Consider the following 25,581-nt stretch of genomic DNA (forward strand, 5'->3'; position numbering starts at 1 on the left):
GCCAGTGGGGCTAGGTGCAGCACTAGTCACCAGGGAGGCCATTGTGAATTTACGGTTATTGTTGCTAAAGCGTAAGGTAGGACTCTTAAGCTGGCTCAGAGTGGGGTGGGTCTGGGACGCCAGACTTCTGGAGTGTCATGCGCTTAATTCAGTGAAACACTGACAAGGGGAGGTGCCGACCTGATGACCCCTGTGGAGAGCAGTGGGTTCTCATGGGCTGGGCTCAGTGAGTAACCGGAGTTGTTAAGGGAAGCTGGTTGCTGATCAGATAGTAAACAGCCACAGCAACCTTAGTGTTGTGGTGTAGGATTCAACAGGAAGTTTGGTGGCTGCAGGTAGGAAGAGAGTGTGCTGGGATCTAGGTAAAGTTCTAATGGATTGGCATCTAATATTTTACATCGTATATTGTGTATGATTATAATTACAGCATTTGAAAGCTTTTGGATGTTGATTTTACACAGAATTATCACAATATAGCAATGTGCTCTATTGAATATTGTGTCATTTTTTTGACAGTAGACAAAAAAACATTTGACATAAGTCAGAGCAGTGTCCCTCTAAGTGTTCTCCTCTTAGAGTGTTTTATTTAATAATAGTTAAATAGCGTTTTATTTCACAGTGTTTATAATTATTACAGTTTATTTGTATCCTTCTAATGTTATACTCTCTATATTCAGGGCAAACACATTTACTCAACACATGCTGTCTGGCATAATGAAATCTCATCGCTAAAATTATGAAAAAATATGCATGTAATTAAACATTAAATGCTTAGTGTGAAAAACAAATAAAGCATGTTCATTTCTGTGTAAGATAAATGTTCCAGTATCTCCAGCTGAGAGTGAAAATGGTGTCATTATTCAGGTTGAGCAAGGTCAGCGAGTGATGTATTCATCACAGTGTGTGTGTGTGTGTGTGGGTGTACGTGTGTGTACGCACGTGTGTGGTGTAGAGCTCCTGCTGGTTGAAGAAAAGAAGTGTTTGAGGGTCTCTCCGACCCCCTGCTGAGCAGACAGGCTTCATGAGTCAGATTTATACACATCTGTGTGTGTGTTTACCTCAGCCTTGGTGCGGTTATCTCCGAAGCACAGGTGTTGCAAGTAGGCTGCTGCATTGGCCTGCACCGAGGGGAACTGGTGCTGTAGCATGTGGATCACCTCTGGCAACTCAGGATCCCTCCATGCAAACTCTCTATAACACACACAGACACCATCCGAGTACTGTATTACTATAGAACATGCAACAGGACTTAAGAGCCCCCTGACACACCAGGCTGACTGGCTGATTGTGTCCCGCAGAGCGGGCTCTGGTTAAATTTGCATTTACAGCATTTGGCGTACACACTTATACAGAGCAGCAAACCGCTTTAATGATGTCATAGATACAGATACAGAGACCGTGTTTGCAGTCGGACTCAGTGAAGTTTAGTAATGTATGGTGGTGGTCCTGCTCGAGCTGGAAATCAAACAGCAGTATCTAACACTTGTGGGTAGCAGGGGAAAAAAGGATTTGCATTTTTGTATTAAAATGAATGCTTTCCTAAAGTTTAAGTATTCAGATCTGACAAGAACTGCTGCTAAGACCTACATGGAACAACTGTTGTGAGCAAAGTTCTAGAACACAGCTTGAACACACCACAGAAATAAGCACAACACTGTGATAATACACCCTCTGCCAGGTGCTGCTGTCATGTCTGCATTTGAGAGCAGCATGGCTTCTTCATTAAGATCTACCTGAACTGTGAGCGTCTGAGTCAGTGAGTGTATGCCCCCTCAACCCTTTAGAGAGCAGTGAAAATATGATTTCCTGCACTACATCCTCAACAAAATGACTTCCATTAGTCTTATGAAAGGCTTTGTGTTTGTTTCAAGTTTAAACACGTTGCACCACAGCATTTATACGGTATAAAGGCCCACCGAAGAAGTCTGGGCAATTTCCTCACTCCAAATTCACTCAAAGCTTCAAGGTCACTTTCCATTTCACATGCTTTTATTATTCCTATCTTAGATATGTTATTAAGTTAGAGGTGCTGAAAGTTATAGCTGCATTTAAGAGATGTAGACACTAACATTTCTCTGGTGTGTTCTCTCTGTGTCTGCGTGGGTTTCCTCCGGGTGACTGTCTGTGAGGAGTGTGGTGTGTTCTCTCTGTGTCTGCGTGGGTTTCCTCCGGGTGACTGTCTGTGAGGAGTGTGGTGTGTTCTCTCTATGTCTGCGTGGGTTTCCTCCGAGTGACTGTCTGTGAGGAGTGTGGTGTGTTCTCTCTGTGTCTGCGTGGGTTGCCTCCGGGTGACTGTCTGTGAGGAGTGTGGTGTGTTCTCCCTGTGTCTGCGTGGGTTTCCTCCGAGTGACTGTCTGTGAGGAGTGTGGTGTGTTCTCCCTGTGTCTGCGTGGGTTTCCTTCAGGTGCTCTGGTTTCCTCCCATGCTCCAAAAACACACGTTGGTAGGTGGATTGGAGACTGAAAAGTGTCAGTAGGTGTGAGTGTGTGTCACCCTGTGAAGGACTAGCGCCCCCTCCAGGGTGTTTTTCTACCTTGCGTCCAGTGATTCTGGGTAGGCTCTGGACCCACCGTGACCCTGAACTGGATAAGGGTCACAGACAATGAATGAATGAATGTTCACTGATTCCTACGATCATTGGATGCCTGGCTGAAATATGATGATATTGAGCTGAGCAGTGATCAGACTGGTACCATGTGTCATGCCCATATGGACACGACTTGAAACACAATATTTTTTTGTCAGTAAATATTTCGAAAAATATAATTTATAAAAAATATTTTAGGCTTGGAACTAGACTTGGAGAGAAAAAGGATTCAGATTTCTGCTTTGAAAATGCAGCATTATCTTAAGAGTACTACGGCTTGGTTTGAACCACATCAAGACTCTTCTATGTCCTGGCTCTCAGACGGCGGACAAATATCCACTGGCCTTCACTGTCTAAACAGCAGTGTCTTACCTCTCTGTGTAGCATATTAACTTTAAATTATCTTGACTTCATTAAAAGGTTTTTAATTACTGTGTGTTTTATTTTCCCAGGTATAAGCACTTATTCCTTTTTGGTACCACCCTTATATTTAGTAGGTAGTGTTTCTTTCTTGGTAACAAGTGGTAGATTAAATCAGTGGTATCTGGACTCTGATAAAATGGCACAGCCCTGCTCTGGATAAGAATATATATTAAAGGGCGTAAATGAAAATGCTTCATCAATCTCACCTCCCACACGACTGAATTCAACCAATAAAACAAAAACAATAAGAATTAGAAAAGTTACAGCATCTCCCATCTTCTGAACCCTGTTTCAGCCTCACCTCAGACACACTCCGACACTGTGGCGGCCGAACGGAGTGACAAACGATACTTTGGAGGGTGCAGCGAAAAACACAGCCGGCCCCTGAGTGGGTGTGGCCTAGGTACTGAATGGAAGAATGGAGAAAAGCTGGGTAACTGCACTGTAATAGAAAGGCCACCTAATCAAACCTAGCCTGAGGCAATGCGGCATTTATCCCGCCGTGAGCCCGTTGCACACACACTCACTTCCCAGGTCAGTATTTAGTCCTGCATCCTACAAATCTCTCCTCTGTCTGTCTCTTCTCCATGCAGTGTGTGTGTGTGTGTATAAACGTGACCCCTCAAACACACTCGGCTCTGTCAACACACACAGGAGTGTGAACAGCACTCCCAATGAGCAAGGTCAGGGTATCTGAGGAGACCGGGTCAAGAGAGGAAATAAAACACACGGACAAACACACACACACTTCTATGCGTCTTACTCAGCCATGGAGAGGCGCGCACACAGTGTGAATCCATAGTAAAGTGGACCCGGCGTGTGACTGAATGTGCTTGGCCCCCTGCCCAGCAGGCTCCGGAATGGAGAGAGAGCGCTCGTGTTGAGCCAGCAGTGTGTAAAACAAGGCCAGTAAACAGCGCTGCCATCACAATCTCTATCACAACAACCGGTGTGGTAGCGTAGTCACGTGAGAGTGTGTTTGAAATGGAAACGTAATATATTCAAGGCTTAACAAATGGGAGGACAGTACGAAAACATTTCTAATCCTGCAGTCTATAAATGTACGTGTTATACTGGTTTTCAACACATCAGCTGCTCTGTGCACAGCGTAAGACTTCATCATGACCTGACCTTTATAAACGCTGTAAAACATAATGATTACAGCAGTAAAATGATTTCAATACGTACAGTTTTGCCTGTTTCTCTAACGTTACCATGTCTGACTCTGGATAGTGGTGATATTTATCGTAGTGGGCTCCTCACTGTTACCGTGACGACAGCGCCATGTTTGTTAGAGAGAGTGCAGTTAATAAACAACGTGCTGAAGTTGGAGTTGACTAATAATTGGTTGAAAATTCTGCGATAAATCATGTAGAACTTATACAGAAAAAAACCTCAAAGCCCCTTATTACTCTTTGTATTTAAATTAACCGACAAATGAAAAAATACAAAATAAACCAAATGCTTATTTCCAGTTGAGGATATTGTACCTGACTTTGTGCCACTGCTGAGTGGCTTCTTCTAAGACGTCTTTACAGAATGCAAAACCAATGGACAGTTTGACACGCTCGGAGGAGAGCCCTAACCCTAACATCAGCGACAAGTGATGGATGGCTGTAATATTTCCAGAAGCACAAGCTAAAGAAAGTCGTACCATGAAAGAGAAAACACAACAATGTTTCCACACGTACCTGGGATCTTTCTGGATGCTGTCGATGGACGGCGAGCGAGCGGTCCCGTCGTCCATTGCCACTGCCGGCCGGGTGTAGCCCTCGGAAGGCCGATAGGGTCCAGGCCTGTACGGGTCTGTGTAAGGAGCTGCAGCGTTCAGCATGTACGAGCTTCTTTGGTACGTCAGGTTGTTACGCTGGCTGGAGCTTCTCTGCAGGTTTCCCACACCTTCAAGGGAAACAAAGACATACAAAACACACATAAGAATATGCAAAACGCAGCGTGGGAAAGAGAGAGAGAGCAAGAGAAACAAGAAGAGACAGTGAGAGAGAGAGAGAAAGGGTGTGTGCATTTGATAACGCCATTAAAAGCCAGACACACAGTTATTCCCTCGGTCTGGAAGCCATTAGTGCCATGAGTGTGCGCAGTGTTGAATGCTGGGTAAATAAGACACATTCTCTGCCAGAGACTGTTGTTGTGTTTTCGTGCAGCAGCTTTACAGAATAAATCCCCCAGGTTCAATCGTGGGATGAGTGTGTAGTGAGAGAGATAATCCTCCGTTCACTGGGGCCAGCTGCACCTCATACGCTGTGTGACTTTGCTGGAGACTGACTGTGCCCTATTTGCAACACATCATAAGCACCCACATAAAACAACACACACATCTATAGAATGTCAAGCCATTTAAAGGTCATATGTATATCCCAAACACACATAGAAAAGGCCCTGAACACAAACAATATTTCATTAATTTCCTTGTAATTATAAACTGTTCTTATTCAATATAAATCTTACAACCAAAAGTGCACTGAGAGATGGATAACTCTTGTTTTCCTACTTTGTCTTGAACTTCCTGGTCTGCGTACACACACACACACCATATCCTGCCAAGTCTTCAAATATTTAGTCTGCAAGCATCTTGGCTGAATCTTCATTGTTAAATAATTACTCCCTGCGCTCACGTCACTGCTGTAACACAGCCCAGTCGTCTCTGACCAACACACTGCGTCACAAAACACTGCAATGGGTCACATGACTCCATCTGAGTAAGTCAATGGACACAACAGACAGAGTTTAAATTAAATGATTAAAACCCATTTATTAACTAAATTTACAAACTTTCAGTTATTTAAAACAATCAGACAAGAATAACTGAAATTGCTCAACAAAACTAAGTGGGTGCTGCAAATTCAACACTGAATTCCACTTTAATGACTACTGCAGTCTCATAATTATTCAGCCCTGTTAACACACTCCTTCATATGAGCAAACATTTACAAATCAGGTGTGTTCTCAACCTCTGGTCTCAACCACACTCTAATCCACGCAACTAACCAAGGACCACTTTATCTGCAACAGGTGTGCCTCAGATAAAACACTTCAAATACCTGGAGTAGATTGTGCTTTGTGCGCTGTGACATTTGAATTCATGTTAGAAACATGGTTAAGTTAAACACGGTGGAGCAGCAGGTGGTGTCTTTGTCACAGCTCCAGGGTCCTGGAGGTTGTGGGTTTGAGTCCCGCTCCGGGTGACTATCTGTAAGGAGTGTGGTGTGTTCTCCCTGTGTCTGCGTGGGTTTCCTCCGGGTGACTGTCTGTGAGGAGTGTGGTGTGTTCTCCCTGTGTCTGCGTGGGTTTCCTCCGGGTGACTGTTTTTGTGAGGAGTGTGGTGTGTTCTCCCTGTGTCTGCGTGGGTTTCCTCCGGGTGACTGTCTGTGAGGAGTGTGGTGTGTTCTCCCTGTGTCTGCGTGGGTTTCCTCCGGGTGACTGTCTGTGAGGAGTGTGGTGTGTTCTCTCTGTGTCTGTATGGGTTTCCTCCGGGTGACTGTCTGTGAGGAGTATGGTGTGTTCTCCCTGTGTCTGCGTGGGTTTCCTCCGGGTGACTGTCTGTGAGGAGTGTGGTGTGTTCTCTCTGTGTCTGCGTGGGTTTCCTCCGGGTGCTCCGGTTTCCTCCCACGCTCCAAAAACACACGTTGGTAGGTGGATTGGAGACTCAAAAGTGTCGGTAGGTGTGAGTGAGTGAATGTGTGTGATTCCAGGTAGGCTCTGTACCCACTGCGACCCTGAACTGGATAAGGGATACAGATAATGAATGAATGAATAAATTTAAATACAAAGGCTCAGAATTAGTGGGGTACACAAAATTGAACTTTGGGTGGGCTTTGGCATAAGTGGGTGAGCATCATTTATCCTCCACAAATAAGACCCAACTGCAAATTTTGTGAAGATGCCCTACACCCACGACGTTGTTTGTAGCAGGAGCTTAGGTGGGTTATAGTGTCGGCTGCTCAAACCATCCACCTCTCCATGGCTCATGAGGTCTGTAACACAAGGGAACACCATTCTCATCACATTTGAAAAACTGTAAACTGCTAAAACCACACCTACCGTGATACGCAATTGATCGTGAAAGCATCTAAAAGCCAATAAACCTGTCCATATTTGTAAGCTGCCAAGCCTTTTAAGCAGGTTACAAGAAGAGGCGGCAGCATCTCCTGTGCCTCGTGCTCCCCTGACGGGACGGGCCTTGGTTCAGTTTGGGTGGGCCAGCCCCACTGATGCACACTCCCTTCACTTTGCACATTAAGGCGCATACTAAACGCTCAAGCTTGGGCATCACTGGACCTTCCAACAGGACAGTGATCTCAACCTCAAGCCCACCAAGGATTTCTGAAAGATCCTGGAGTGACCACCGTATTTGGCCTGACTTCACCCCCTTAGAAACTCTTTTGTGGGAATAGAAGGAGGAGCTTGCAGCACTCAAACCTAAGAATATTAGTGAACTGGACACAACTGCTCATCAAGAATAAGCTAAGATTCCTCAGGAATGCTGCCAGAAGCTGGTGTGGAAACATAGATCAGTTTTGCAGCAGGTCACATACTCTGCTACGTACTAAATTCGCTTGTCTTTACGGGGTTAAAACTAATGAGGCTGCAGTAGCCATTAAAAGTGTTGTTTCTGTCTGAATTTACAGTAATTACTTGTTATATTAGTTGTGTTGAGCTTTTATTGGTTTATGTTTGTTTTATTGCAAACACCTGAATGTTTGTAGATTGAACTAATCAAGTTATTGCAAAGTTAAAATATGATTATGAACTGTAGCCAGTAAATATGTATACACCATATGTTTAGTAGCTTTGTGGGACATTGTGGATCAGCTGCACATGAGCCTGAGGTCACCAAGCCCAACACCAACCATCAGCTAAAGGAGCAGAACTCCCTCCCCTGACACCCAACAACTGCCTTCTCTGTTGCGATGGAGTTCCACCCAATACCTCAGCAATGTTCCAGAACTAATCAATCAGCATCTCTACCTAACCTCACTAGAAGAGCCGAGGCTTTTATAGCAAAGGGTACAAAATCACAGTGAATGACCTCCACCTTAAGGGACAGGGGGCTACTAACTTCACATAATGCAATTTTGCCCGATTATTGCAAAAAATATATAACAAACATGACATTAGATGATATCATGTAACTACACACATGAACCTGCCCCTGTTGAGGTTATGTACGATGCCTGTTAATGGGACGGTCAGAGAGTTATTCATATGTAGCTGGTCACAATGACCCTCCACAGGTGAAGTCAGGACAGGGTCTCAGCTGAGGAAATGTTGATACACATGGTGCAGGGCTTTCACCCTGTTCTTCAGCCCCCACCGGACCACCACAGGACCACCACAGAGCAGATATTTAGTTAGTGGACTGTTCCCAGACCAGCAGTGATGCTGTGGGGTTGGGAAAACTCCAGCGTCACTGCTGTGTCTGATCCACCAGCCAAATAATACCTGCTCTGTGTGGTCCTAACTATTGTAGAACAGCGTGAAATGAGGCAAATAATGTGTTCATGGGACTACAAAATGGACTACAGCCTGTAATTGTAGAAGCAAGGAGGCTGTGCTAATGTTAAGACTGACCAGTGTAAATTCTGTATTGGCAAGTTCACTCTTAAAGATACAATAGGTAAGAGTTGGGTTTTTTTGCTCCTGGGGTGCCCCCTAGTGTAATTTATATTTACAGCACCACATTAAAGTCAATGGGCAGAGGAGGGACTGGGTGGTTTCCTACTCTAAACCAAACGTTACATAACGCAGTTTCTGCGGTGCTGAGTCCAGATCAGAAGGCAGAGACACTGTCCTTTTACAGGTCAGTGGAGCATGATGATCATTTTGATGCTGTAAGTTTAAGTTACAAAGTATTATAGAGTGCTCCTTTCAGATGGGTCACAGATTGGAGGTTGTGGGTTCGATTCCCGCTCCGGGTGACTGTCTGTGAGGAGTGTGGTGTGCTCTCTGTGTCTGCGTGGGTTTCCTCTGGGTGACTGTCTGTGAGGAGTGTGGTGTGTTCTCCCTGTGTCTGCGTGGGTTTCCTCCAGGTGCTCCGCTTTCCTCCCACAGTCCAAAAACACACGTTGGTAGGTGGATTGGCGACTCAAAAAGTGTCCGTAGGTGTGAGTGTGTGAGTGAATGTGTGTGTGTGTGTGTGTGTGTCTTGTGTTACCCTGTGAAGGACTGGCGCCCCCTCCAGGGTGTATTCCCGCCTTGCGCCCAATGATTCCAGGTAGGCTCTGGACCCACCGCGACCCTGAATTAGATAAGGGTTACAGATAATGAATGAAGTACACTAATGTGGCCTGTCAAAACAAATGTCAACAGTAAACTTGACAGAGCTTGGTTCCTCCATCAGGATCCCCCAGCAGACGGTCATTCCTTCGTCCTAAACACTTCACAGTGTGGCGTTTTCTTTCTTTTCTCTTTGACCCGGCACTAAGGCCACACAGAGCTTTCCACATAGAGAATCTGCTCACTGCAGCAATCAACGCTGCCAACTGCTATAAAAAAACAGTTTCTCCTGCAACCACATTCTCTCACTCTCGTTCATTCAGCACGACGCCAGCAAAAAGGAAAATGGCAAGTGACATTTATGCTCCTGCAGATGCAAATGAAGTCAATTTAATCATGCTTTAAGGGGCCCAGAAGTAAAAAGCTAATGGTCCGTCAGTATTTATGATTCTCAGACTTCTCTGGTTAGAGCATCACAGAGCCTTTCTGCTGAGCAGCTGCACAATACATCATTTATTAATCATTATTGTAAAATTGGCTTCCACAATATCGACATCACAGAAGTCTGCAGTTTGCCTGCTAACCAATCACAATGACTTCTTCACCAAACCAGTTTCTGCACAGTGTGTGTAGCCCGCAGAGAAACCGTGTATAATGTTGAACGTACGATGCCCGTTTGCTCTATTTAGGACTTGATGAAAATGACTGGAAATGTATTACAGTGATCCATGTGTTTCACAGTTTAAAGAAATCTAACACAGCTTCATTACTCTGTGGATCCTCCAACGTGTTTTTAATGAATGCTAAGGCAGTGGTTCCCAAACGTTTTCTGCCGTGCCGTCTTTCGTAGATGAGGATATTGACACGTGCACATCTTTAATTCCAAGCTCCACTGGAATTTATTTATAAATTTATACAAAACTGCAGCTGCTTATAGAATAAAACTCAAATAAAGTCATCGTTAAACGTATTTTCTCCTAATTGCTTCTCTGCACAAAAAATGAGTTATAAAACTCCTTCCTGAGAGAAAAAGCCTGAAACCTGCTCATTTACTCTCTACAAAACTGCCCCATTTAACCCCCTCTTCTCTTCAGTGACTGGTGTGAGTTGCTCTGAGATGTGCCTCGTCTTATTTTCTTCTTTTCCCTTTGGAAGTTGTGGCTTGAGAAAACTCATCATCTGCTGCAGGGTTAGCTCTCACAGACCTGTCCATCTTTTATAGCAGTCCTCCAACCCGTGTAGCTTATTTGCCTAGCCACGCCCCCCAATAGCCCCCCGCCACTTTTGGAGCCACTGTTCTAAGGCATAAATCAACCACAGTGTTCTGGAGCACTAACTTAATGCGTCGGTTCTAAATACTGTATTTATTTAGTCTGAACATTTTTTGTTTGATTTCCACAGTTTGTAGAGATAGTCTAAAGAAAGACAAGCGCCACCCACTCTGATTAAAGGCCACGAAGATTTAATTTCACACTGAGACACGGTGTTTAGGGGTAGGGATTTTTTTTTTTTTTTGTAATGAGGTGCTTTCTCCTGAAGAGCCCCAAACGGCCTGTTCACTCACCATCTCTCTGCTGTGAAGTATAAACACATCCTGAAGAGCCGACTCCAGGCCCTCTTATTAATAACCCTATCAGCATGAGGAGGAGGGGGAGAGAGAGAGAGAGAGAGAGAGAGAGAGAGAGAGAGAGAGAAGGAAGGAGAGAGAGAGAGAGAGACAGAGAAAGAGAGAGAGGGAGGGAAGGAAGGAGAGAGAGAGAGAGACAGAAAGAGAGAGAGGGAAGGATGGAAGTAGAGAGAGAGAGGGAGGGAAGGAAGGAGAGAGAGAGAGAGGGAGAGAGAGAGAGAGAGAGACAGAGAAAGAGAGAGCGGGAAGGATGGAAGTAGAGAGAGAGAGGGAGGGAAGGAAGGAGAGAGAGAGACAGAGAAAGAGAGAGGGAGGGAAGGAAGGAGAGAGAGAGAGAGAGGGAGGGAAGGAAGTAGAGAGGGAGAAGGAGGTAAGGAAGGAGGGAGAGAGAGAGAGAGAGAGAGAGAGAAAGAGGTAAGGAAGGAAGAAGAAAGAAAAAGAAAGAAGGGAGAGAGAGGGAGGTAAGGAAGGAGAGAGAGAGAGAGGGAGAGAGAAAGAGAAAGAGGTAAGGAAGGAAGAAGAAAGAAAAAGAAAGAAGGGAGAGAGAGGGAGGTAAGGAAGGAGAGAGAGAGAGAGAGAGGGAGAGAGAAAGAGAAAGAGAGAGGGAGGGAAGGAAGGAGAGAGAGAGAAAGAGAAAGAGAGAGAGGGAGGGAAGGAAGGAGAGAGAGAGACAGAGAAAGAGAGAGAGGGAGGGAAGGAAGGAGAGAGACAGAGACAGAGAAAGAGAGAGAGGGAGGGAAGGAAGGAGAGAGACAGAGACAGAGAAAGAGAGAGAGGGAGGGAAGGAAGGAGAGACAGAGACAGAGAAAGAGAGAGAGGGAGGGAAGGAAGGAGAGAGACAGAGCAAGAGAGAGGGAGGGAAGGAAGGAGAGAGAGAGAGACAGAGAAAGAGAAGGAAGGAGAGAGAGAGAGAGGGATGGAAGAAAGGAGAGAGAGAGGGAGGGAAGGAAGGAGGGAGAGAGGGAGAAGGAGGTAAGGAAGGAGGGAGAGAGAGAGAGAGAGAGAGAGAGAGAGAGAGAGAAAGAGGTAAGGAAGGAGGAAGAAAGAAAAAGGTAAGGAAGGAGGAAGAGAGAGAGAGAGGAAAATGTGTGTGTGACAGAGAGAAAGAGAGATCACAAAATGACTGGAAGAGTGAAATGTGCAAAAGAATGAAAAAGAGAAAGAGAGTTACAGACTGGAACAGAGAGAGAGAGAGAGAGAGAGAGAGAGCAGAGTTGTGCGTTGAATGCTGAAATCTGACAATTTCCCAGAATGCTTGGTGACACTGGAGTCCTGTAGCTGTCCCCTTTGGCTGTTAGTGCTGCGCCTCTCGTATAATGGACTCCTTCTCTCTTTCTCACTACCCCTTTCCTGTCTCAGATGTGCTGTCTATTGTTTGTGTCTCACGCCGTGTCTCTGACTGAGAAGAAAAGATGTTTCTGAGTAACACAGAATTCCTTTGAGATAAGAGATGGGGACACGGTGCACCTGGGCCATTAACATCTCGCTTTCTTACACACATGCACAAGAAACTATTCCAAATACACCCCCCCCCCCCCACACACACACACACAGGAGTCTTGCCCAAGAAGTCAAACCACATGCCTCATTTATTGGCATGGCATAGGTTTAAAAACAGCCCTCAGTGTCACTGCTGCACTGAGAACAGTCCACCGACCAAAAACATCCAGCCGACAGCGTCCTGTGTCACTGATGAAGGACTAGAGGACGAGCGACACACACTGTGCAGCGACAGATGAGCTACTGTCTACATCTACAAGGTGGACCAACGAGGGAGGAGTGTCTCACAGAGTGGACAGAGAGTGGACACAGGGTTTAAAAACTCCAGCAGCACTGCTGTGTCTGATCCACTCTACACCAGCACAACACACACTAACACACCACCGCCACGTCAGAGAATGAAACAACACCCAAACAACACTTGTTCCTAATAACACTGGTTCTGTGGGGGTCCTGATTATTGAACGGCAGTTAACAAAATCTACAGAACAACAGAGGGATTACAGTCTGTAATTGTGGAACTACAAAGAGCAACGTTATCGTCGGTGGAGCTGAGAGAACGGAAAATAAGTGCAGAATCAGCAACGACATTTTACTGATGTATCACAGAGACGCCCCTCTATAGCTTCACTGTGTCTTTCATGGAATCCATTTTTTATTGTAGCTACATACATCTGTGGGGAACAGAAAGAGATTTTTTGGGGGGAAAAAATCCTGTTACATTCACTTTCCCCAAAGCATGAATTACACATCCACAGAACCATCAGAGGAGCAACAAACCCTGTGAAAAACCACATTACACACGGACACCCAGTCTGAATTACACAGCAACTCCCAGTCTCAATTACCCTGAGTCCTGCTCTGAATTACACACTTATGCACAGCCAGTAGCCACCCAGGAACACGCATTACATTCAGCCCCACATCATCTGCTCCGACGTGTGCAAAGAAAGCTCTAATAACAGTGGATCCTTAGCACATTCTATCTACCAGTAATTCACCTGGCAACTTATTTATTTAACCACTCACGTGTAAGTAACTACGGTGTGTTAAGCCTCAGAGGACGAGCAGGTGCTGAATTTCCTCTGCTAGACTTCCTGTAAAAATGGGAGTAAACTGCAGCCGCTAACCTGAGGGTGACCTGTAGAGGGTGCTGTGTGTGACGTGACTGGGGCTGCGGTACAGTGGTCCCTGGAAGGCCCGGTCCTCGTAAATGGGTCCTATGTGGCGGTCTGGAGACACGGCCGAGCGGAGGTCAGGGCCGTGATGACTGTGTTGACTCGCATAGGACGCTCGCAGACCTGCTGAAGACAGAAAAACAAGCCGAATAAGACAACGTTCTAACATTAGTAAAGGCTCCTTATTCCTACCCTGATATCAGAAGAAACAGGAAATGTGTAAGTGCCTATAAAGTCAACAAACCCTCCGACACGTGTGTTACACTCACAGCTGCAGTTTCTGGGTCTGGTAGTAGCTGCCACAGTCTGCACTAGGGCTGGAACAGTGCTGAGCTGAAACCAAACTCCACAGTGGTTCAGGACATGGTGCATGTGCCATGAACAAGTTTTTTCTGAGTATAAATCAGAGCTCGCAAGCGCCACAGCATCAGCAATTTTGAAATAGGCAAGAAACCATCCAGAAAGAGTGGAACCTCCAGTTTTCTTTGTAAAAGCCAGGTTTACTGTCACTGACAAAAACATTACAGTCTGCCGTGTGTGTGTCAGAACATACCTTGATCATACCTCATCTTCTAAAGCATCGTAAAGAACAGGGACCAAACAGAACAGAAAAACTACGACCCCAAATGCACAGCAACATTCGCGGACACACCAACGTCTGACTACGCTCAAGCAATAACAGAAACAACAGGTTGATTCGTGTGATTATATACGGACCTGTGTCAAACTGTAAAGCCTGAGTCGTTAAAATGTGCTAAAGACACGGTATGAAACTGAGAAGGGAGTAAAAGTCTAGTCATTGACTCACAACAGCACAAACCTAACAAAATTATCACCTAATTATTTCCTTTCTGTATCAGTGTTGTATACACACACTTGTTTCCTGTAGGACTTCATCAGGAAATATATATAAAAATAAGTTATCAATATCAAATGATATGGGGAATAAAAACAGTGCGATGAGATTCTTGGCAGCGCAGCCTTACTGTGAAATGAATTGGACATGGTTTGGATGAAGACAGGGCCACAGAATGTCTACAGAGAGAAGCTCCCTGACAGTCACAGCTAATCCCTGTAACCCTCAGTGCTGGCGACAGGGCAGAGAGCGCTACACGCTAACACACGGAAATCCCTGACCGTCAGAGGGAAAAGAAAATAATCAAAAGCTTCTGACTGAGGAAGAATCGTTTCTTCCATCCCACTCACGTTCTGGGAGCTAAGCTGCTAAAGCCTTAATTAACAATGTTAGGGGTAACACAGACCCACCATATTGGTGCTTGAGGAACTGACGTTGTTGACCTTCTCCTAATCATTGGCCACGCTAAAGGTGCAGAGCAAACACACAGCGTCAAGTTCTCATTATACAGTAAAACCCAGGCCTCCTGCTGGGTCCACACAGCCACAGGCACAAAGCCCAGAGCAGTCTGCGGAATAGTGAGGTCTGGCTCACGGACAAATCTTTCTTTTCCACCGGTTCTCTTCAATAAATTCCACATTAATCAGAAATTTGAGTAGAAATTGCTCTCTACATCCACAGGTTTTTACTTCTGGGCCACCATAATAATACCCATCTGTCAAAAAACCCAAGTCAATGTTTAGAAAAACACACACACACTGTTTATATAAATTGTGTTGTTGTCCTCTACTCCATCAGTGGATACTGCCCACAGGACGCTGTCGGCTGGATGTTTTTGGTCGGTGGACTGTTCTCAGTCCAGACACTGAGGGGTTTAAAAACTCCAGCAGCACTGCTGTGTCTGATCCACTCTACACCAGCACAACACACACTAACACACCACCACCACGTCAGTGTCAGTGCAGCGCTGAGAATGATCCACCACCACATCACACCTGCTCTGTGGGGGTCCTGAGGAGGCTCTGAGCAATGAAAAGCGACTAAAAGAAGTATACAGACCCACAGATGGACTATCTATGGATGCTCAGTCTGAGAGAGAGAGAGAGAGAGAGAGAGAGAGCAGAGAGACAGAGAGAGAACACAGAGAGATAGCAGAGAGACAAAGAGAGAGAGTGAAGAAAGCAGAGAGAGAAAACAGATAGAGAGAGCAGAGACAGAGATAGTGTGAAGAAAACAGAGAGAGAGAGAACACAAAGAGAGAGAGCAGAGAGACAGAGAGAGTGAAGAAGATAGAGAGAGAGAGAACACAGAGAGAGAGCAGAGAGACAGAGAGAGAGAGTGAAGATAGATAGAGAGAGAGAGAGAGACAACAGAGAGAGAGAGAGAGATAATACAGATTTTAGAGTGGATCTTTTTTATAGGTCCTTCATCAGCTGTAGGAGCAGAGTGCTTGTCTCTCTCTGTATATGTACAAAAGCGTTCATATGTGTGTAAGAGGCCTGAGTCAGACCACTTCAGTGAGCTGGAGTGTCGTCGTCAGATTAAATATTCATGAATTTATTCAAAAAGCAGCTGCTATAAAATTCCTCACCATGTGCACGCTTTAAACCGGTCTAATGTGTTTACAAAGCCCCGGTGTCTTAAATGAATAAACTGTCACTGTGGGGTACGCTGGGCCTTCTCTCTCTCTCATGCTTTACTCAAACAGTGAATAAATACGGGTTAAACTTCAGCCACCAACTAACAAACATACCATTCCACCTTAAAAGACATGGAACTTCTGAACGTAAACAAACCAGAGAGAACGGCATTTCCCCACAATAGTAGACATCCCCTTTAAGCCACACAATTTAAATGATATAGATCGAAATGATCTAGAAATGAATATCCATACGTCAGAGGATCAGAACAGAGACGGGAATAAAAGAATCTTTGGATCAGAAAAACGATTCAGTGAAAGAATCTAGTGTAGTGAATCAGACTCCCAATGAGTCTATAGAGAATACAGCTTGCAGCACATAGGTCTCTCTCTCTCTCTCACACACACACACACACACACACACACACACACACACACACACACACACACACACACACACACACACACACACACACACACACACACACACACACACACACACACACACACAGTTTGTGCTGCAGAGCAGGAGACTTTAGCCAACGCAGCAAAGCTGAAATATTGGGTCTGTTTCACTGAGATGAGAGTATGCATGTGTATTAAGGGAGATAACTCACAACTGTAGACAGTTTGATGCATAGCAAGGTACCCAAGAAAAGAGGGGAAAAAGCAGAGGGGCTGTGGATGTGTGTGTGTGTGTGTGTGTGTTTAACTGAAGAGAAATACAGCGACTCCTGGCCCCTCTCCCAATCCCCAGTCTCACCTGCCAGGGAAAACCCAGATGAGGTCATACATAATACTAAAGATTAAATTACATTTCTCTCTCTCTCCCTCTCTCTGTGTGTGTGTGTGTGTGTGTGTGTGTGTGTGTGTGTGTGTGTGTGTTTTAAGCTTGGGAACTGGGAGCAAAAAAGCCTGCTATGCACATTTGTTTGTGTGAAGGATTTTTAAAAGACTGCAGAATTGAGAGACAGAAAACTGAAAGAAAATTAAACATGGGTTTATGGGACAAGAGAGTCAGCAGCAGGTCTTGTGTGTGTGTGTGTGTGTTCAAGAGGGACACTGTGCAGTAGAGCGGCTCCGTATGCTCTCCTTTCCAGTGTGACGTTGGACTTCTGAGATTTCTGAGGGAATGCAAAAAACCAGGAAAAATCTGTGAGCCCTGCCTTCACACACACACACACACACACACACACACACACAGTGTACAGACACTGAATAAACTACAGGGAGCAAAGCTGGACAAACCAATCCTTATATAATAAAACAATAAAAAAAAGACAGAGGGATGGAAAAGAACTGAGAACAACAGCGAAAGTGTCAGAACTTTGTGGAGGTGGGTGTGAGGGTGAGAACGAGAAAAAAAAGAAAGAGAGAGAGAGAGAGAGAAAGAGAGAGTGAGTGCGTGAGAGAGAGAGGAGACAGAGTAAAGAGAGAGAGAGATAGAGAGAAAGTAAAGAGAGAGAGAGAGAGAGAGAGAGAGCGAGAGAGTAAAGAGCAGAACAGAACGGAAAAGTGAACTCAAGCTTGTGTCCATCCACAGATCTCAGTTCAAGCGAGGCCAGACTTCCAGAAGTCTTTTAATATCTTCTATAATGTCTCAGAACACATTTTGTGGCCTGCAGAAACTCCTCAAACAGATTCCAGAATGTTCCAGAACAGTTCTGACAGCATCCAGAGTGTTTCTACTGCTTCCAGAGCATTTCAGAAGAGTTCAGTCAGACGGAGCCGAGCCGATGCCATGCAGTGGAAAAGCAGTCCTGACTCCTCCTCTAGGAGGGTCCACACGACTCCAGAGCACTTCGTCAAGTTCTTTACAGAACTTTCCTCAACCTGAGGACCCCGGGAGACCCCTGTGACCTCCCTCTGTGAAAATCACTGCAGATTAATAAAGCCAGGAACGGCAAATCATATCAGCGTCCAAGAGCCTCTTCACTGGAGACGCGCTCAGCCACGGCTCTCACAAGTGTGTAATAAGGTTTTCTTTAGCAAGGTCAATGCCGTCCTCTCCAGCCTCAGAGAAGCACAGAGTACAAGGACACACACTGTGTGAGATGAGTGCCTGTCTCTTTCTAGCTCAAACACACACACACAAGCTCCAATGCTTCAGATCTTATTTTACAAGCTGTATAACTAAAGACAAAATGCCCAAAGTCATATTGAATGAATGAACACATGCACAATAAGTGACCGTGTGATAAAAAACAGTCACATCAAAATTAATATTTTTACTTTTTATATTTAGCTCCACGTCATTGTGAGCATCTGATCTTACAAATGTACGTATGCATCATGGCACGGCATGTTTATTTTGATGTTCACGTCAGTGTCAGAAATAGGTCATGTGTCAAATGAGGTAGAGTCAAAGGTCATGTGTCAAATGAGGTAGAGTCAAAGGTCATGTGTCAAATGAGGTAGAGTCATAGGTCATGTGTCAAATGAGGTAGAGTCATAGGTCATGTGTCAAATGAGGTAGAGTCATAGGTCATGTGTCAAATGAGGTAGAGTCATAGGTCATGTGTCAAATGAGGTAGAGTCATAGGTCATGTGTCAAATGAGGTAGAGTCAAAGGTCATGTGTCAAATGAGGTAGAGTCAAAGGTCATGTGTCAAATGAGGTAGAGTCAAAGGTCATGTGTCAAATGAGGTAGAGTCAAAGGTCATGTGTCAAATGAGGTAGAGTCATAGGTCATGTGTCAAATGAGGTAGAGTCATAGGTCATGTGTCAAATGAGGTAGAGTCATAGGTCATGTGTCAAATGAGGTAGAGTCAAAGGTCATGTGTCAAATGAGGTAGTCATAGGTCATAAGTCAAATGAGGTAGAGTCATAGGTCATGTGTCAAATGAGGTAGAGTGGGGACTAAGCTGTACTCAGAACTGCTCGTACCCTTAGAGTATCTGTGTCCGCTCTGTGTCACTACGACAACTCTGAAGATCAGGAGGATTATCTGGAGGTTGTGTCACATGATGCAGCTCATTACCATACCTCCAAACTTCAACAGTAACAACGGAGGTGGTCCTAGTTCAGATTTAACATTTTATTCACTATTTATTCACATTTGAAGAATCACATACGATCAATTTTAGTTAAGAGTGTGATTTTAGAAATGATGGAAAATCCAATTACTGCAGTGTTCCTAATTTCAAACTTGTATTTAAACTTTGATGCTCTAGGCAGTGAAAATGTGGGGTCGTGGATGTGTAACAATGAGTTACAGCGGATGATACACTTCTTTTAGAATCAAATCATGATTCAGAAGATTCCAGTAAAACGTCACATCACTCAGATTTGTCTTAACGGGTTTTAAACGCGGAAAAAAAAAAGTAGTAAACAGAGAGTCTGACTTGTTATCTCCAGGATACAGTCTCAAGCTTCCCAAGAAAAATGTAAGTCCAGGTTTGGTCAAAAAATAGAATGGATTTATAAATATTTACTGAATGATCACGTTGAAGTTGCAACATTTAACAAAAAAAAACAACAGAATATTTCAGGCGTACGTCTTGAATTACGCTGCTACGTAAAATGCTAACGCTAACGTGGAGAGTCGACACTAAATGTAAACACAGCCCACAGAATCAAAACACATTCACCAAAGCGCTACAGAATAATTCAGAGTTGCGCATAAAGAATAAAAACATCAAAGCTGAAAATGTCTTGGTTCTTGCTATTGGCTCAAAGACACTTAATCAGAGACAGAGAAACGAAACCCCTGCGGATGCACAAGGCGACCACATCACAATCGCCACAGCCCAGCAAAGCACTCTGGGTAATACTCTGCCTATGACGCCAGTGTGCTGTGAGGGAGAGGGAGTCCCGCAGGGTTCGCAGGCTGAGTCAAAGCCGCACTGACAACAGCAGTCAGCATGCATCCCTTACACAGCACTCTCTCTCTCTCAGACAAACACACACACACACATCCATCCATCCATCCAGTATTCAACAGAGCATCTCCCTCTTATCATCTCTCTCAAAGGAAAATCTCCTGCTATTGGCAGGACAAGGCCCTGGTGCAGTGCCTAATAAATCCTCTAGTGTGGCCTAGCTTCATTTGTTACTGCTGAAGGCTTTGCTGACTGCTCTTGGCACTGGCCACATGAGGCGGAGGCCCTTTGGCACAAAGACCCAGCGAGAGAAGAAGCACATTTAAATGGATGCAGCTGACAGGAATATTCAGTAAAGTCAGAAAAACATCTTGGTTTTCCAGCCCAAGTGAGAGGAACACATCATGTGGTGGCAGACTCACAGACAAACCTTAAAACTGGGGTCTGAACCCCCTCCACAGAATGTGACACGGCTTCCAAAGGCATGAGTTCCCTAAATGAGAGGCAGGGAAGAGGAACAGCTAGGTGCCCGGGGACTGCAGATGGAAACTAGCTCATTAGATAATTCTGGTGCAAAGCGTATTTGTGAATGATCCCTGTTCAAAATAAACACAACAGAATAAAAAAAGAAGAGGCTCCGAAAGAAACAAATGAGAGACAAGAATAAAAGAGCAAGAGAATGGAGACAGAAGAAAAAATACTGCAAGAAAAACAGAAAACACATAGAGAGAGAGAGAGAGAGAGAGACAGACAGACAGAGAGAGATACATAGAGAGAGAGAGAGCGAGAGACAGAAACAGACAGAGAGAGAGAGACAGGGAGAGAGAGAGAGAGAGATAGAGAGCGAGAGACAGAAACAGACAGAGAGAGAGAGAGAGAGAGAGAGACAGAAACAGACAGAGAGTGAGAGAGAGAGAGAGAGAGAGACAGGGAGAGAGAGACAGAAACACACAGAGTGAGGGCGAGAAACACAGAGAGAGAGAGAGAGAGAGAGAGACAAACACAGAGCGAGAGAGGCAGCGAGAGACAGAAAGAGAGAGCGAGAGAGGCAGCGAGAGACAGAAAAAGACAGAGAGAGAGAGAGAGAGAGAGACGGGGAGAGAGAGAGAGAGATAGAGAGCGAGAGACAGAAACAGACAGAGAGAGAGAGAGAGAGAGAGAGATGGATAGAGAGAAACAGGGAGAGAGAGACAAACACACAGAGTGAGGGCGAGAAACACAGAGAGAGAGAGAGAGACAGACAGAGAGAGATACATAGAGAGAGAGAGAGAGAGACAGACAGACAAACAGAGCGAGAGAGGCAGCGAGAGACAGAAAGAGAGAGAGCGAGAGAGGCAGCGAGAGAGAGAGAGAAAGAGAGAGAGAAGAAAAGAGGGAGACAGAAATCCATTGTGACAGAGTGGGAGCTGCCCAGGGCTCGCTGCAGAGATCGAGTTTCAGGTGTGATTTGTCAGCTAGATGTTAATGAATCGGCAGGAAACTCCAGTCTGGCACTTCCTTCATCCCATCTCACTCACACTCACACACACACACACACACACACACACACACACACACACACACACACACACACACACACACACACACACACACACACACACACACTACTGCCCACATCACACACCTCATGAAGGAGGGACCACGCTACTGAATCTCACTGAGGTAAACAGAGCCCATCTGCACCTGGCAAAGAGAACGCAGCATCTACAGCTAACGGTTAAACACTACAGCAACAAAAGCATGTGCAGACAACAGCGCTCTTCTTTCGACAGAGAAAACCGTGCTCTGTCACAATCCGTCAGCTGTAACTGTCTTTTGGAGAACTGCAGTTGAGAGAATAATAAGGAAATGAATCATTTTATGAACACCGTTCCATCATTTTTGGCAAATTCTATGTGCATTTAAAGTCAAAAGTACACATTTACTCATGCAATGTCTAAAGGGAATTACAAGGGACTGTGCCCCCCCCTTAATGCAGCGAACAGACACTACTCTTGAGGCTTAAACAATGATTCAGCCTCGTGTGCACTCCTGCGGTCAGCTACTGATGGTGGATGATTAGTTCTGTGCTGCAAATGCCATACAACTCACCTCAAAGAACAGAACACAGTTCAGCTGCTCCACAGCATGATTCTGTGGGTCTTATGCCCCTCTTGCCATCACTTTGCATTAAACAGGACCATGTATTTCTCAAAGGTGATGTCTTTACAGGGAGGAGGCGGACGTGAACGCTAATATCAGTACAGGGTGCACCCAGGAGTAGCCGGACACACTAATTGGAAGGAGCACCTGAAAACTAGACATCAGCAGCTGACATTTGGCAATAATCGGCATTCACAACACGAGCATGCGCTACGTTTGGTTTAAGGCAATGTTACGGAACAGAAAGATGTGTCTGAGAGATAAGGTCATGGGCTTTCCACAAGTGAAGACTACTGAGGATGAAAAAAGGTCACAAAAATGATGAATTCTTAGTCACAGAAGCCGTCAGAGGCTGTCGAACAACAGATGCAAGGGCAATAAATGGATTTCACATCCGCTGTGAAAAGATCAAATGGTGCATGGGTGAATCACATCCGGAAACACGTATGATTTTAAAAAATGCACAAGACACAAGCATGCACCACACAGGCTGTCAAAACAAGGAGAAGGTTTTCACCTGGAAGGTCCTCGGTCAGGCCGTCTGGAGGCGTCCGTGAACGACAAGGAACACGAGAAAAAAAGAGCTTTGGTTAGGCAATTAATGGAAATGCACTGGCTACAATCTACTATTCAACGTTTTGTTTGAGAGAATGTTTCAGATCGATCGGAAGTGATGCTTCTGGGTGCGGAAACGTTTCAACAAACTCTCCTTTGAAAGTCGATCGTTCTGAATTCATTCCGATGCGACATGGATCCATTCAAACACTCTTCCACTGAAAGGGAGTCATTCACACAAGGCATTCATACGGCTCCGGGCTAATCATCTCAGGTCTGTGATCCCTCCTCATTGTCCTCCTCATTGTCCTCCAAAAGGAAGCATTCCTATACTTTAAATAACTGTTAGAAAGTGGTTAATTCTCTTTCTAAAGTTTGACTGGCTCTTATTATGATGCTATTGTAAATGTTAATGTGGTACAAAGCAGCACATCACAGTACATCCTTTCTTCTGGGATAATGTAGTGGAACACATTACAGTTCAAATTTGTATAATTATGTCACAGATTCATTCATTCATTGTCTGTAACCCTTATCCAGTTTAGAGTCCAGAGCCTACCGGGAATCACTGGGTGCAAGGCAGGAACACACCCTGGAGGGGGCGCCAGTCCTTCAGCGGGCGACACACACTCACACATTCAAAAACACACGTTGGTAGGTGGATTGGAGTCTCAAAAGTGTCTCAAAAGAGTGTGTGTCGCCCTGTGAAGGACTGGCGCCCCCTCCAGGGCGTGTCTGGGTGGGCTCTGGACTCTGGGGTTACAGACAATGAATGAATGAATGAATGAATGAATGAATGAATGAATGAATGAATGAATTCAGGAGGTAGTAAACGATAGATAGTAGATAGATTTTGGGTTCATGTGTTAAGTGACTACAATATTTCAGTAACAAACACGAACATATTACCATTAACATGACTTTATTAGCTATTAGCAGTGGTTTTATTGTGAAAACAGCCACCAGTGTGTTCCCTGCTCCACTGACCTGTGCTAATGCATGCTGGGATTTGTAGTGCATTTGTGGATGGCACTTAGATTAATGTTAATATTTGATTTCCTCTGTAAGTCTACTCTAAAGCAGATGCAGATCATTCCCGGGGGCTGAAACATCTCCTTGTGTGGGCCATCACCATGTGAAAGAGCTCATCACCATGACCACCGATCGCTCCAATGAGTCAAAGAGCCAGAGGCTCCCGAAAGCAAGAGGAACATCACGGCCGAGATTTGTGTGTCGGCGCGACCTAGTGCACGGCTGCTTTAAATCACACTTCTATTGGCTCTGAAGAAAAGAGAGGCAGTGAGAGAGAGATAGATAAGGACAGGCAGGAGTGTCGCCCCATCACAGAAAATTCATTTCCATGAGCTTTTCAAATGTCAGAGTAAAAAACTCTGTAGACGCCCACACTGAGAAACCACAACAGATCCATCCATCAGCGCTTACAGATAAATTACCCCTAAGAGGCATCAGGCTGCTGTTGTCCTCCTACTCCCTCCATCCTCCCCACGTCACACACTTTTAACTCCTTACTCATTCAACGATAACAATTAACTATGACCGGGAAAATGGAATAAAGCTCAGAGCTCCCCAGGCTCAGAGAAATCCGTGCCCTCGGCCTAAATGCACATTTTATAGTCTATAGTTTATGGCGTATACTTTGGTTTTATGACGGAGATATCTGCCTCTGAAAGCCCAGCAGTCTCTTGTGGTAATTTATGAAGAGCGTATCTGTTTTCTTATTTCTCACAGCCTGTGTTCTACATGAAAAGGCTGTCATTAATTCTGACTCTACTGTCAGTCAGGCAGCGAAAAATAACAGAGCCAAGATGTAGAGATGCCAGGCCAGAAACTATCACAAAGAATATGCGGGAGACAGCGAGACAGAGAGAGAAAGAGAGAGAGAGAGAAACAGAGACAGACAGAGAGAGAGAGCAAAAGAGAGAGAGAGAGAGAGAGAGAAAGGAGACAGGGGGAGAGAGAGAGAGCAAAAGAGAGTGAGAGAGAGACAGAAGACAGAGAGAGAGAGAGAGAGAAAGGAGACAGAGGCAGAGAGAGAGCGCAAGAGAGAGAGAGAGAGAGAGAGAGAGAGAGAGAGAGAGAGGAGACAGAGGCAGAGAGAGAGAGAGAGAGAGAAAAGAGAGACAGAGAGAGAGCGAGAGAGAAAGGAGACAGAGGCAGAGAGAGAGCGCAAGAGAGAGACAGAGAGAGAGAGAGAGAGAGAGAGAAAGGAGACAGAGGCAGAGAGAGAGAGAGAAAAGAGAGACAGAGAGAGAGTGCAAGAGAGAGACAGAGAGAGAGAGAGAGAGAGAGAGAGAAAGGAGACAGAGGCAGAGAGAGAGAGAGAAAAGAGAGACAGAGAGAGAGTGCAAGAGAGAGAGAGAAAGAGAGAGAGAGCGAGAGAGAAAGGAGACAGAGAAAGGAGACAGAGAGAGAAAGAAGAGAGAAAGGAGATAGAGACACACATATATAAATACATATACACACAGACAAAAAAACGTGCCCTGTTTGTTCATTTAGGTTCAAATGTTATACATTTTTTACTTCTTTTAATGTTTAACATGTTCCTTGACTCCCGCTGTTCTTAAGACTGCTGTTTTATCAACGTAATCATTATTATTTGTATTGTTTATTTGTTATTATTTATTAATTATTATTTTCTTTTTTAATAATCAATATTGTTGTATTAATGCTTTGGCAAAACTGTATGTACGTGGTCATACCAATAAAGCTTATTAGATTTGAACTGAGGAGGAGGGGGACACCTAAAGAAAAAAGGATGAATAGAGGCAGAAAAAGGGAGGGAGGGAGGGAGAGAGTGAATGTAGGTGTGTTCTGACAGCTGTGTGTTGGTGAATCAGCAGGACTCCTGTGAACGTGAACGTCTGAGTGAACGACAGTGGAACTGTAGCAGGACGTGCTTGAGCCTGTTTAGGTTTTTGTGGCTCTCTGGGTTTAGACCTGAACACAAGAGCAAGTGTGTTACACTGAGCCCATGCCCTCTGTACCTAGACACCATGCA

General features: G+C 44.9%; 1 protein-coding gene across 4 annotated transcripts in view; it reads right to left on the reverse strand.

Annotated features, from left to right (window-relative positions):
- LOC136710550 (plakophilin-4-like) overlaps positions 1 to 25,581 on the reverse strand; it is a 164,576-nt gene that overhangs the window by 22,381 nt on the left and 116,614 nt on the right. For 2 of the 4 annotated variants that reach the window (XM_066686158.1, XM_066686160.1), the window contains 3 exons: positions 13,502 to 13,675; positions 4,702 to 4,909; positions 1,059 to 1,191 (listed from right to left, as the gene is read on the reverse strand). In XM_066686158.1, the coding sequence (XP_066542255.1) occupies positions 1,059 to 1,191; positions 4,702 to 4,909; positions 13,502 to 13,675 (515 nt within the window). The remainder of the gene's footprint in view (positions 1 to 1,058; positions 1,192 to 4,701; positions 4,910 to 13,501; positions 13,676 to 25,581) is intronic. The other 2 variants (XM_066686159.1, XM_066686161.1) reach the window with 2 other exon arrangements.

This window comes from Hoplias malabaricus, chromosome 12 (assembly GCF_029633855.1).
Source record: "Hoplias malabaricus isolate fHopMal1 chromosome 12, fHopMal1.hap1, whole genome shotgun sequence".
Classification (NCBI taxonomy): Eukaryota; Metazoa; Chordata; class Actinopteri; order Characiformes; family Erythrinidae; genus Hoplias; species Hoplias malabaricus.